This window comes from Pseudopodoces humilis, chromosome 7 (genome assembly GCF_049639895.1).
Source record: "Pseudopodoces humilis isolate 2021_Gansu_Grassland_sample_001 chromosome 7, ASM4963989v1, whole genome shotgun sequence".
NCBI classification, from domain to species: Eukaryota; Metazoa; Chordata; class Aves; order Passeriformes; family Paridae; genus Pseudopodoces; species Pseudopodoces humilis.
The window spans coordinates 31,647,476-31,661,697 of record NC_142206.1 but is presented as its reverse complement, the minus strand read 5'-3'; the positions used below and the strand labels follow the sequence as shown (position 1 = coordinate 31,661,697).

The following is a 14,222-nucleotide window of genomic DNA, read 5'->3' as shown; positions in this document are numbered from 1 at the left end:
TCAAATACAGAATTGCATTTGTACTCTTCCTACATGAAGTTAATCCATTCCATTCACAAATGATATAGCACAGAAATACATTCACATAAACAACTGAATATGCATTGTTAGAAACAGACAAAATAACATTTTTTGAAATTTACCGAGAAGTCCCGCACATGACGTATTCTATCATTTTGAGCTTGTCTGAATAAACTGAGAGATTTCTATATAGAAGGTCTCCAATATTTTTCCTTATTAATAAAAAAAATAAAGCCCCAAAAGATAATTTTTCTCAGATGATGCAGAGCATTGGTAACATTTTCTACTTTGCTAACTAGCTAACCACTAGCTGAATAGAAAATTTTGGATGAAAGTTGAAAAGTTTCCATTGCATATACTAGACAATCTTTTCCCATAGGTTGAACAACCACTGAGATCAAAAAAAGCTGTTTGGCACAAACTCCTGTCCAAACAACGCAAAAGGGCTGTTGTTGCATGTTTCAGAATGGCACCATTATACAACCTGCCAAGGTAAGTGGCTGAAAGGTTTATTTCTTCATAACTTTTGTTTCCATTGTGTACAGCGTGCAAATACTACTTGTGTGTTTACCTACATGTTTGTTGGTTGTTAGGTGTATGTAATTTTAAGAGACAAGAATTTATTAGTCATCAGCTAATTTCTCACAGTAGCAAAATAGTCATCTCATGACAAATAATCTGAGTGGGAAAACACCATAAGAATAACATGCTTCATTTTTGTCTGTTATTCTATATAGTTCCACAACTTACCTGTGAAAATCGTTCAGATGTTGCTGTTTCTGTCCATTTTTTGTCTCTGATTGGTTGCTCTTTTTACTCTATTCTCGTGGTTTTTTTAATTTTCTTCTCTCTCTCTTTTTTTTTTCTTGTCTTTTTTTAATTTTGTATGGCTCGTCCTCTCCTTTTGCATGAACACTTCATGCTCTGTAGCTTGCCTGGGCCAATCTTAAGCTACTACATCAGAATGTTATATGAATTAAAGCGACTATTGGGGCAGAGCAGTGCAGAGAGCACTGCAGAATGTTATTTTACTCTTCTATGTTGCTCTGCTTCATATTCCAGTTGAATGTAGATAACACAAAGTCCAAGATAAAATGCATCCTGTACCTGGATCCATCTACTTGCTTTAAGCAGAATATTAAGATCATATGGCACTGGAGTAACTTCCTTTACTCTTTTTCTTAAAAATCTGAGTTTTATTCAGATAGAGGTTAAGGACATCTTTAATTAAGTTTGCTTCTCACTTTCTGCAATTTTTCACTTTTTGTGTTTAATATTATTATTCAAAGATTTTTTGTGAAGTATTTAACTGAGGAGTTGTGTTGGATTTTTAAATGCTTTTATTAAAGCAAATTTACACACTTGGTGTAAAAGTCTTTAGCCAAAGCTCTGTAGCTGTGCCACTAACACACTGGAGGAACATTAGTTTTGCATAGGACAAATAAAAAGCCAGTTTATATCTTAAAAAGCACACACTCTTCCTTTACAAAAATGAGTAGTTCTAGACTATAGTAACTTCTCCAAGTTCTCATGCTACCACCAAGCCTTCTTTGAACAACCAGAGAAATGGAGAGGATTAAATACAACATAAGAAACCAGCCAGTATCAACCCATCCATCTTCAAGAGCTGTGTTTGGCAAAACAGGAGGAAGTGGTATGAAGAAATACCATATCAGTACAACCTTTTTGTGAGCAAGTTTTTTTTACAACCGTATTCTGCCCTTGTAAGTTCTTAAAATGTTTAGAATAAATGCATGAGCACCCAAATGTTAAAAGGGCTCATCCTTTTTTTGTCTAACAAAACACCCACTTTTATTTTTTGTATTTGAGGTTGATGGAACATTTGACAAGAGGCAAAGTAGGTTATGAATCTTTTAATTCTTGATTTTTTTTTGTTTTCAATAAAATATGGAATATACCATATTGAAATGTAATCTGTAAATTTTTTTAAAATATTTTTGTGTTAAAAACTTTTCTTGAACTTTTTCTTCTCAAACTTTATGGTAGACTTTGTGGAGCAGTTTACTCCTAATTTGAATATGAATATGAGGCGAATCTACCCAGCTATTTCATTTTGTAGTTGCTAAAAATGAACTCTCATAAAACTGTTTTCGACAATTAATTGTGCTCTCTGCACTTCACAACAGGCAAGAGTGAAAACACAGATAGAACTTGAAATCCTAAAGTCACGGAACAGTTTGGGTTGGAATGGACCTTTAAAGATCATCTGTTCCAACCCTGCTGCCATCAGCAAGTTTCTAGGTATATTGCTCAACTGATAGGTGCAAACCAAAGTTTTAAAGTTCACTAGCTTATAGACACTTTTTTTTTTCCTCCTAGATAAATCACAGGATTCTGACAGGAAAATAAGGCTATCACACTATTATAACAATCTCCATCATCTAAATTGACAGCATTGCTCAGACATGTCTGAACCCTAGGGAGATTATTTCAAGTGGGGTATGATTTATTCTAGGAACTATTTAAATCTCTTTGATCCAGAGTTTAAAATGCAGTTCTCTGTCTTGTCTATTTCCTCATTTTAGTAGCAACTTTGTATTGGGAGTGTTAGTTCTAACTTTGATGCTAGAATCAATTAATTTAAAGGGCAGTAAACAAATATTATGTTAGGAACCTTTCATTTATCCTAGAAAAGATAAATCTTCATTAAATAATAAGCTTACTATTTTGAAAATTTTCCAGATATTTAGATGGCTTTCAGTATAGTTTAATTTTAAACTCAGACCTTAAGGTAATTTTCTGCAAAACTCTCTCTAATGTCTGTCAGCTTTTAGGAATTTCAGTAAGATATTTCAGAAATGGACATATTCATTGATATGAAGGTGTTTGTTAAATCACAGAAAAATTACTTGAATTTCTACCATAAAAAGTCCAAGAACTCCCTTTGATGAAAAATGCCTGAGATACAAAACAAATAGCTATATTTTTTTTTAAATTGTATTTTACAAAGAATTAAGCATCAGTTACATTAGGAAGTACTAATACTTCATCTTCTGTGTTTATTGAATGTTCATGGCTTTGAAAAAGTGTCTTATGTGATAAGTGTTTTCTCTGAGATGTGTCTATTTATGTTTGATGTTTTAAGGAAATTAATTTGAAAAAACTTTGTCTTATTGTCTGTCATCTGTGTATGCACATAGATACAGCAAAGTTGTACATGGCAATTTTTCAAACACGGTTTACGAATACATTCTTTGACTACTTTATTGAATTTAACTTGTGCCTTTCTTCAATGAAAACCTATATGCTTTTCTTCAGACACAAAATTAGCAATTTCTTCCTGAGCACCTTTCAACGTGTTTGGCTGGAAAAAGTACATGAAAAAACTCAGTATGACAGGCTTATACTCAAGTTAACGGTAATGTAACTTGTGGAGAGCCTCTTGCTTATGCGCCCACTTCTTCCTTCCCAGCCATGATTTGATATTATCATAAAAACATGGATTTGTACAATTTTCAGAGGGGATTCTGATTGGTCAGTTTTTGAAATTTTATAATAAAACAGCACCAATGTCAGCAAGTGAGACTAAAGTGTTGACTCAATAGCTATTACATTATAAAATACTGATTTGTGTGCACAGTGTATTTAAAAGGTATTTAATGGTGTATTTGCAGCACATTTTTATTGCTTTTTTGGATAAAAAGTAAATGAAAGTAATTTCAAAAGGATAAAAGTAAATGAAAAGGCTGCATGAACAGCCTTTCTAACCTCATGTAGTGCAGCTCAGAAAAAGATTTTCCCCCAAAATAATGTAAAGATGGAATTATTTTGCTATTATTATGTGTAGTCTTATTGCCATGACTTTTATTTTCTGTGGAAAGTTAAATTAATGAATATTATACAGTAGCAATTAATATGACTTAGTGTTTTCTAAAATTGGTCATTATTTTATAGAGCAGGTTTTGTATATTTCTAGTGCAAGTTCTTTGAGGACATGCTAATACTGCCCCAATTTGGAACTGGGTCATAAGAAGCTGAGGTTAGGCTTCTTTCTGTGGAAGAAGGCAATGACTGTCTGTAGATATTATGCTAGAAAGCACTTGATAATTACTTTAGTGTTGATGGCCAGTGTCTGCTGTCTTGATGTCCTAAATCTAGCTATTTCGATTCACGCCTTGTGGATGTAAACCCCACTCGCTCATTCTCAGTCTGTTCAAGTGTGTGTTTTTCTCATGCTTCCATTAAGGTATCAATCCTGCAGTTTCATGTATAATGTATTTGAGGCCTTTTTTAGTCTTCAAAATAAAAAAATAATGTATAAATATGTGTATAAAAACAGTAAGAATGTTCAAAAGTACCTGCAGATTTGTCACTGAATGTTAGTTATGTTTTGCATTTAGTTTCACTGACCAATCAGAGGATCAGAATTGTACAAATATGTATCCTTACTAACCATTAACCATCTGAGCTGTTATACTCTGTTCCGTTACCCCTCTTGATCTCACTTTCACAACCCCCCCAGGCACCGTTCTATTAACCTCTTCATCAATGGCTATCAGAACTTTTGGATAGAAACAGAGGAATATTCATTTGAGGAGAAACTAGTTCAGGATTTGGCTGTAAGTACTGACATAACTGGGCATATATTTCAATGCCCACTTCAGTGTGTATTCTATGTATCTATTATAAACTATATTTAATTTTTGTGTACTGTATGCATAAAATTATAAAATATTAATCCTTATGCTTCAGAGCATAAGGCCTTTTCCTGCTGTGGTCAAAAAGACATTTATCCTGTGATGCACACTGAAGTGCATTAAGGGGATTTAAGCCTTCAGATGAGCTATACAATACTCATTCTTGGGAAAAGAAATGAATCAGATGAACAGTCAGACTATTTTTGTCATTATGGTAATTTCTATGTTTGTATATATTATTTACTGGATTTTTTTTAAAGCTTTACACTGTTGATCCTTTTCCCTTTTAATTTTTTTATGCATAATTAATTTTAACATTTTCAGCTTTGATACAAATTAATTTTGCTGTTTTCCTTTTTGATGCATCATAAGAAGTAAATATATGCAGCCATATTCAGCAAAATTGTAGTTTACCTGTGTACTTGACAAAAGTGATTGGTAAACTTCAGGATTTTGGTAGTGAACATTGATTCAGAATGCCTACTGCTCTTTCTCTTCCCTCTATGTAGTTAGCTTGTCAAATATCCTCCAAGGAGCTTATCTCCACAGTCTCTAAACACCATGAAAGTTAATATGCAGCTTCATGGATCACGTGCAGATGCATCTGCAAGTGCCTCAGTGCTAACAAAAACAGCCATGTTGTGCTTGTTAAAGACCCATTATATCTGATATCATAGAGATGTGGGGTTGGAAGGGACTGTAGAGATCATCTAGTTCCAACCCCCCTGCCATGGGCAGGGACATTCTTCACGTGCTCTGGACAATTACGTGGTCAGTCTTTGTTTGAATTTGTTGCTTCTTGTAAAAGTAAAGAATGAGGCCATTAAGAAAAGCAGTACCTGCAATTCTTTCAGATTTCCTACAGAAGTAAATTAAACTTCTGTAATTACAATTATTACTGTAATTGCAATAAACCTACAATAACTAGAAACACTGCAAAGGTGTGATAGCACAAGCAAGGTAAGGGTAATATACTAATCTTTGGCCAGTTCTGACTATATTATATTTTTAACTGCCAAAAAATGTTTGAAGTTTACAATAATGAATATTAATTGAAACTAAGGTTACTTAGAAATGAGATATGAAAATATTGTACCAAACACTAGTCTGAATACTGTGTGTATAATGATGTTATTAAAAATTATCACAGTATTATACTATGAAATAATTGAGCTAGAATTTCCTTTCAATTCAGGCCAACTGGAGCTGCATGATTTCTCTTGAATAAGGCTTCCCCAAAATTTCCCAGTCTCGTTCTCAATACCTTGCAAATGAGAATTTTTTAAGTTACAAAAACATGAATAAAAATCATATACTCTCATCTCTTTCGAGTCATACAGGCATATAATGTTGCAGGTTATGCTGTAAACTCCTGTATAAGATTAACACAGGCAGTTAATACAAATTGGATAGAATAAAATTACTGAAATCCTTTCCTAAGCTTAGTTACTGAAATTTTTTCTTACTTATGAAACTTAACTTTTATATTCTAAATCTTGAGACAGACATCTCCAAAAAAAGATGAAGAGGAAGAAGAAGAGACTGAGAAAAACCATCCTGATCCACTTCATCAGATTATCCTCTATTTTAGTCGCAGTGCTCTTACAGAGAGAAGGTAAAAGAGCTGTGTGGAAAAGCCCATTGAGTAAAAGCACACAGTAACTGAATTTTAGTAACATTAACAAAGTGATTTAACACAAGTGTAGTTCATTATTGTACATGGTGAATACCTTTTTCTCTCTCAGTTTCATTAGTGTTTGTATTTAAACTCAGTATAACCTTTACATTGAGATAAGTATTGACTATTTTTGACATTTTAAAAGCTTGGTAAATACCCAATGCAGAAATGATTGAGCATGACTTCTCATAGAAACACTAATTCTACAGGAATTGCCGGTTTTATCAGAGTACCTTGCCCTGGTCTCTCCTGGTAATAGATATGTGGTTTTGATTTTGGTATTCATCACATTTCACTCTAAGTCAGAAAAGGTTTTGTTGATGTTTACAAATCTCATTGCCAGTTTCTGTTTTGACTTTAGATTGTTGATTAGAATGATTAGAATTAGATTTTTATGAGTACTCCAGAGTTTCATATACAGAAAAACTGTATGACAAATAAAATCTTGCCATCTGACAGTTATAATTATGCTGATTTATAGCTCCAGATTGGTTTCCTGCACCTTCAAAAGCCAATGATGACCCAACATGACTAAATTGAATGCACAAACATAGCTTTAAATTGTTTGAGTAAAAACTTAGAGACTTGGATTTAGATAAGTCATTCATGACACAATTTTCAAGTGTAATAGCTTTCCAAGTAGACTACTTTAATAAAATACCCTCAATAAAAAAGGGCATATGACATCTTTATATTACTGTATCTTAAAATAATTTAACATATTTTTTACTCTTCACAGCAATCTAGAACATGATCCTCTATATATTGCCTATTCTGCCATGATGGCAAAAGTAAGTATTTAATTTCAAGCTCCATCCCTCACTGCATTTAGGTACTTCCCATTAACTTTAGATGCTTCTTAAATCTTTTCTTTCTGTTTCTTACATGGAATGTTTGATACTAGTATCTGTATTTTTAATGAAGCAAATGCTGTTCAGAGTTTTATATATACGCATGAGAAATTTCCTATGTTAAAACAATTTTACAAAATTCCAGTAGGTGCAGTCCTGTTCCTTTCACTTGGCACTTTTTTTGCATATGATTAACTCATGAGCAGTTTAAACCCTTTAGTTATCTTTATTCTTTGGGTAATTATTTTTGAGTTAATACTTGAAGTCTATCAAAGTCAGTTTTTGCAACACATTGATTACAGCTGGCTCATGATGAGAGCTTGACTGTGAAGAGAAATATGGATATAGAGATATGGCACAAGACTATATAGCCCGCAATTACAGGATGTGTATGTAGTTGGATGAATACCCTGAAATACTCATACGTTAGGGAATATCAGCTTCTTAGTGTGGATGAACACAAACATTTACAATTACAGGTTTTTAAAAGCTTCTTAATACCTTTAGTAATTGCTTTTAAAAAATTATTTGGCCATTTTTGTAGAAATACTATAGCAAAAATAGTCATTATGTTTCATAATAAGCAAGATCTTCTGATTTCTGTTTTTAACATAAAAAGAGCTGTCAGGAAGAAGAAGAGGGTGATGAAGAAAAAGAAAAGACATTTGAGGTGAGAGTTTAAATAACATTTCTTTCTCATAATCTAATATGGAAGTATTTTAAATATGTCCACTAGAATAAATGCAAAAATAACATAACACATTGTGTGTTGAACACAGTGAGCTGGTTTACTAGGTTATTCATATGAGAGAAAGATGGGGTATTTTGAAGCTTTGGAGTCAAACAATCCATGGATTTTGGAGACAGATGGTCTTCAACAACTTCAGATTTCTCATCTTCCTATTTTTCCTGGATCCATTCCAATCTGTAGTCTGTTCTCATTTTTGTTCCCAAACCCAGGAGAAAGAAATGGAAAAACAGAGAACTCTCTATCAGCAAGCTCGCTTACATGATCGTGGAGCTGCTGAGATGGTCCTTCAGATGATTAGTGCAAGCAAAGGTAATGCTCTGTGATATCTTTAAAGTTTACATGGGTGTGTTATACCATGAAACCTATCATGTACATATCATATACAGCTTCTGAATGACAGTTAATGAGGCAAAATAAATGTCAGTGAAAACTGCACTAAGTAAAAGTTCCAGACTGCATTTCTGATTGAAGAGTTCATAACTGCAAGTTTTAAGGAGTGTGTCCTTGTTTTGACAGGTCATACAGGACCCATGGTTGTTGAAACACTGAAACTTGGTATTGCTATTCTAAATGGTGGAAACACCGTAGTTCAACAGGTAATGCTTTTCTAACTACTGTGAGTCTTGCTTGCATAAATGAGGCAAGTAATTTTGTGAATTTTAGTGTCCTGTTGTTTAAATTAGTGCACTTAATTTTAAGCCAAACAGTGAAGAAATATCAGTGTATTTTTGGTGCAAGAGCAATTATATTATTTTTTTGCCAGTGAGTTGCATTTCATGGAACTAATTCAAAAATACTTTAATTAATATAATTTTAATATAATGAATTATAAGGGTACTTACTTATTTTACTATTTTATTTTGGTTTATAAATATTAATTAATAATTATAATATATTGTTAACATTGTGTTTTTTCCCTTCAAAAATATACAACGTTTAGAAAATGCTAGACTACCTAAAGGAGAAAAAGGATGCTGGATTTTTTCAAAGCCTCTCTGGCTTGATGCAGTCCTGCAGGTAAAACCATAAATTGCATTATTGCAAGTTCCATTTTATTCATGTTGGTGGCTTATTGCTCAGTGCAGATGGATGTGTAAGGTTTGAATTACAGGAGTCACAGGTTGTAGAACTCTTGTGGGAAAGTTTTGTGAATCACAGGAATAGCCTGTTAATCTTTTCGAGTATTCTTCTAAAGGAGAAAGTAAAGCAAAAGACTGCATATGCCTTTGAAGGTTTAGTTTGAAGAGGCAGAAAAGTAAAAGATAATGGTTCTTTTACTGATCCTAGATTCCTCAAGGTTTTTGTCTGGTAGGTTCTGAGGATGGAGAAAAGCCGCCACTAAGAGAGAGACAGGCCACTGGAGCTTTACTAAGCTGTCAGTTTCTGCACATTTCTGGCAAATTGCATAATCTCTGTCTCTTCTGAATCCTCTGCATAGGTATCAGGTTTGTTAGAGCTGGCATGTGACCAGTGAGACGGTAGTAGTCCATTCCCTTGAAAAAATAGCTCAAATCAGTTAAGGTAAAGGACTCCCATACAGAAGATGGAAACTTGCTGGTGTTTTTGATTACTCTTACAGTAGACAATCTCTTTTTCTCAGAACCAGAAGGGTTCTGAAAGAGGAGACTGGGAATTAGAAGTATAGCAGCTGTATGAATAGAGGATGAAATGTGGAAGGAATGCATTGCAGAAATTATTGTTGAATAGTTGCAGCCTAATTAAATAATATCTACCTTGGATTTTTTTCATTTATGTAAAACACTTTAGCAGAGATTTGCTCAGACAGGCCCTGCTGTGATATTATTACCAATTGTGTATATGTATTATTCAGGACTTCATTAAAAGAGGTATTGATAAAACCTGAACATGGTATGAGAATGAAAATTATGCTTTAAGAAATGCTTTCAGTTTTAATGATGTCACTAGATTGAATAAGTGACTGCACTGCTATTTAACTGAAGTAAAATTAGATAATGATAGAATTATATTGGATGGTTTGAACTAAAGTATTCCAACTGCATAGTGAGAAGAATCATGATTTGCTATTCCATGTGCTGAGCTATGCCAAGTTAACAAAATAAAATTCAGATGTCAGTGTTTTTTGACCCTGCAAGATATGGAACCTCTGATTACATTTCTGTTTTCTGCATAAAGATTCAGGAATTCCATACATCTTCTGAATAATATAACCATGAATAATATATGCAGAAACAATATAATAAAAGTAATAGTGACAACTTAGTGGAAAACAGTCTGAGAAAGAAACAGCAGCAGATTGTCCTTTTGGTGGTATTATCTTTCTGGTGTTCTTTTAAACATAAAAAGTAGTATTTCAGGCTCCTTTTCCACTCCTCATTTGTACATGAAACCATGAATTACATTATCAGGAGTGAAGTTAGGTAAGTGGTGAGGCTTGACCTGAGACTCATTTCTTTTCAGAGTCGGACACTGGACCCTTAGTTTCATCCAAAGCTCATTAACTTAATATGAATATTAAATAAAATATGAGGCAATGCATGTTGTAGTGGGTCAAGAACAGTTGTTGAAGGCCTCTAAAAATTATGTAGAAGAAAATTATTTTCCATTGGTTACTATAGTAATTTTTCATGTTTGTGTTATTTTTCTTTTTCTTTAAATTTAAGTGTTCTTGACTTGAATGCCTTTGAGAGACAGAATAAAGCAGAAGGCCTGGGAATGGTTACTGAAGAAGGAACTCGTAAGTAGAATGAAATTGATTCCAGCAGTGCTTCAAACATTATTTATGCTTCCTTCTTTAACTAGAACTGTTATTTACTGTGGCTTGAGGTTTCTATTGTTAAATTTGTTATAAGTAATTCTAGGCTCTGGGTTCTGAATATGTTCTTTTTTTTACAATATCTTTAACAATAACTTTTAAGAAAAATATTGTAACTTCCAATATTCTTATCTTGTATTCTTGTTATTTTTCTTTGATCCACAGTCATCGTTCGTGAGCGTGGTATGTTTGGGTTTACAGTTTTTGATACTATTGTTGCAAAAGTGTGTTGCAAATACACAGAGAAATCTCTCATTGCATCTTCTCAGATATCTTTAGGTTTAGCTTTATGGTCTGCAGCAGGTTGTGTGTTTAGCTTAAATAAAGAGTTTGATGCTTATTACAGAAGTGTCACTCATATTTAAGGCATGATTTTAGTTATGACTAACAATTTACTTATTAGATATATATCCCGTTGCCTTTTTTTTTCAAATTAGTGTTGTTTTTTTAACCATGGATGCATTGGAGTGCTAAATACTTTGGCTCTGCTTTTTCTGTCTCAGTTTTTCTTTTCATTATTATCAGTCTGTTTCTTTTAAATTGCTTTAACGCTTTCAAATACTGGTTCTTTTATTAAAATTCCAGTTTAAAAGGTTACTGTAAGATTATATGTTCTGCGTAATTAATCATAACAATTGTCACATAATCATTGTATTTATATATTTTAAAGGTGAAAAAGTCTTGCAGCATGATGAATTTACTCGAGATCTATTTAGATTTTTGCAACTTCTCTGTGAAGGGCATAACAATGGTAAGAGAACTTAATTAATTTTGTAGAAAATGAGTGGTGAATCTGTCCCTAAACAGAGTGCAATAGAACCAGTACTGATGTTTTCCTCTAATGCATTAAGTTTTCTGAGGAGAAACTTGCATGACAACAATTTGAATTGCAGAGTTCAATTTGATTTTTTAAGTCTTAATTTAGATTTGGTGTTTAGTATATTACTAGTAGAACCTGTTCTAAGTTACCTAGATAACAATTCTTCAGTTATGTATTTACATTGAGATCTAAAGTTCAATTTCTACCACATAAGCATCTGTATCCAACAAGACATTAAAAAGAAGGCATTCCCCATAAAAATAGAAAAATAATGTTGTATTTTTTCCCCTTTATATACTAACCAAGCACAAATCACTTCTTATTTCAGATTTTCAAAATTATTTACGTACTCAGATGGGCAACACCACAACAGTGAATATTATCATTAGTACTGTTGACTATCTCTTGCGTCTTCAGGTGAGTAAAAAACAAACAAAAATGGAGTAAAACATATTTGCCTTCACTTCACTTGCCTTTCCGTGGAGTCACATTTTATTGGAATCAAACGTAAAAATTCTCTCTAAAAGGATACCTAAAATTAAGAATTTTTATTTATTTCTTTTTTTCCTTTGAAAAGAGCTGACATTTCAGAATTCTGTGTGAAATTAGATGTTTGATAATGGATTTCATTGCTTACTTCTGAAGAGAGTGAAAAATGAGAAATATTCCATATATGCTAAATTTAATTTGAATTACTCATTCAAGTTTTTGTGATACAAATGCAGGCAGTAAATACTGCATAGAGAATTCAAAACTAGAAAATGTAACACTGTTTTTTTCTTAGGAATCCATCAGTGACTTCTACTGGTACTATTCAGGAAAGGATGTAATTGATGAATCAGGACAACGTAACTTTTCTAAGGCTTTGGCTGTCACCAAACAAATATTCAATTCTCTTACAGAATATATCCAGGTAAACAGAATGTATTTCTCAAGGTACTAACAGAGAAGTTCTATGCTCACACAGCATGATCATATTCTTTCAAAAATTTCTAAATGCTTTGCACTTTTTTTTTTAATTTTGATAAAGCTACATGGAATCACTGGACCAGTGTAAAGTGAAAACTAAAACACACAAACAGCAATGTATTTAACAGGATACAATTTGGTATTTATGCACTAAATAGCCAGAGGTCTTGGAAAACCTTCTCATGTAGCTTCATGGCTGCCTGAAACTTCTTTTTGATTTATTTGTTTTGGTTTATTTGACATAAATAAAAAATTTGTTTTCTTATTTTTTTAAGGGCCCTTGCATAGGTAATCAACAGAGTCTGGCTCATAGCAGGCTGTGGGATGCAGTTGTTGGCTTTCTTCATGTGTTTGCCAATATGCAAATGAAACTTTCACAGGTATTTTCAACATTAATTGTCACTGTGCACTCACCTTTACTAAAACCAAATTTGACATTTACAGCTCAATTATATTTTTCTGATAATGATGGTGGCAGTTTTTCCCCTTCCTCCCTGTTGCCAAAACCGGAGGATCTGTCAGAGCAGAAGCCCCATTAAAAGCATGGCTCCCATGCTGAAGACAAGCAGGCCAAGAGAAAAGATGAGAAACATCCAAACAGGGAGGGAGTGTGACATTTGGTCAACTTATCCAGTTAATTAATTAAAGACACTGAGCATGGTGGCACAGGCAGTGTTCATGTCACTGTACAGAGCACAGTGGAGTCCCACTCCACAGTGCCAGGATTCTGTGTTCTTCTGTGACTTCTGCTTAATGTATCCATGCAGCCAAGCTCTGCACTGAATGCAACAGTAATTTCCTTTCTTATTCAGTGTGTCTGCTATCCTCTGACTTACAAGATTTCTTCCCACCCTATAGAAATATATCAGAATTTTGAGAATGGTATTTAGGGCCTTAATGTCAAACACAAATCTACGTTAGACTTATCATGTTCTGTAATGAAACCAAACAGTTCCAGTCCTCTTTGAGTGGTAATGCATTATGCTATTAAATATTGCCAGTGATGTGAAAAAGGATGGATTCTTTCTGAGACAGATACTTTCATATCTGTGTAGCAACCAAGAGTTTTTTGTTTCTGCTGTCCCTTACCTGCACTTTGGTACTCCTTAATGCTTTAGGTTAACTTTATGGTGTTAATACCTCTGCTGTAGTAAGTTGCATGTTGTATTTGACTTATGATAGCAATCATAATAAAATGACAATCAAATATTGCTGAATAATGTGAATGAAATTTAGCTGATCATCTTTAATACCATTTTTCTATAAATTTATTTAATTTTCTGTATAAATACAAATTAAAAACAATCCTACAGTCCTTTTTTTTTTTTTTATAGGACTCTGCTCAGATTGAATTGCTTAAGGAGCTTCTAGATCTACTAAAGGATATGGTAGTCATGCTCCTGTCACTGCTTGAAGGTTGGACCTGCTTTTCTTTATGGTCAAATATGATTATCTCACCTTCCTAGTGTAAAGCACAATTATTTTGTTCATCTTTCTAAACTGCTTTTTAATTGCTATTATGTAATTTTGTGGGGAAAATACATTCTTCATAATTATTTAAGAATTATTCTGGAATATACATAGTCATGAAATAGAGGACTGCTAGAGAAAAGCATGTTGTAAGAAAAAAAGGCTAATATTTAAGAACATCTTTGTTCTGTTTTCAGCACAAATATGAAA

At 33.1% G+C, this 14,222-nt stretch overlaps 1 protein-coding gene across 7 annotated transcripts in view; it reads left to right on the top strand.

The window, feature by feature from the left end:
- Nucleotides 1-14,222, top strand: part of RYR3 (ryanodine receptor 3) — a 200,892-nt gene that overhangs the window by 164,016 nt on the left and 22,654 nt on the right. For 4 of the 7 annotated variants that reach the window (XM_088057565.1, XM_014249772.2, XM_014249774.2 and 1 more), the window contains 15 exons: nucleotides 401-513; nucleotides 4,505-4,601; nucleotides 6,185-6,294; nucleotides 7,097-7,148; nucleotides 7,828-7,878; nucleotides 8,169-8,268; nucleotides 8,476-8,555; nucleotides 8,900-8,976; nucleotides 10,602-10,675; nucleotides 10,919-10,936; nucleotides 11,424-11,504; nucleotides 11,902-11,990; nucleotides 12,358-12,486; nucleotides 12,818-12,922; nucleotides 13,877-13,958. In XM_088057565.1, the coding sequence (XP_087913691.1) occupies nucleotides 401-513; nucleotides 4,505-4,601; nucleotides 6,185-6,294; nucleotides 7,097-7,148; nucleotides 7,828-7,878; nucleotides 8,169-8,268; nucleotides 8,476-8,555; nucleotides 8,900-8,976; nucleotides 10,602-10,675; nucleotides 10,919-10,936; nucleotides 11,424-11,504; nucleotides 11,902-11,990; nucleotides 12,358-12,486; nucleotides 12,818-12,922; nucleotides 13,877-13,958 (1,258 nt within the window). Of the gene's footprint in view, nucleotides 1-400; nucleotides 514-3,300; nucleotides 3,401-4,504; nucleotides 4,602-6,184; nucleotides 6,295-7,096; nucleotides 7,149-7,827; nucleotides 7,879-8,168; nucleotides 8,269-8,475; nucleotides 8,556-8,899; nucleotides 8,977-10,601; nucleotides 10,676-10,918; nucleotides 10,937-11,423; nucleotides 11,505-11,901; nucleotides 11,991-12,357; nucleotides 12,487-12,817; nucleotides 12,923-13,876; nucleotides 13,959-14,222 lie in introns of all 7 variants that reach the window. The other 3 variants (XM_088057564.1, XM_014249773.2, XM_014249770.2) reach the window with 1 other exon arrangement.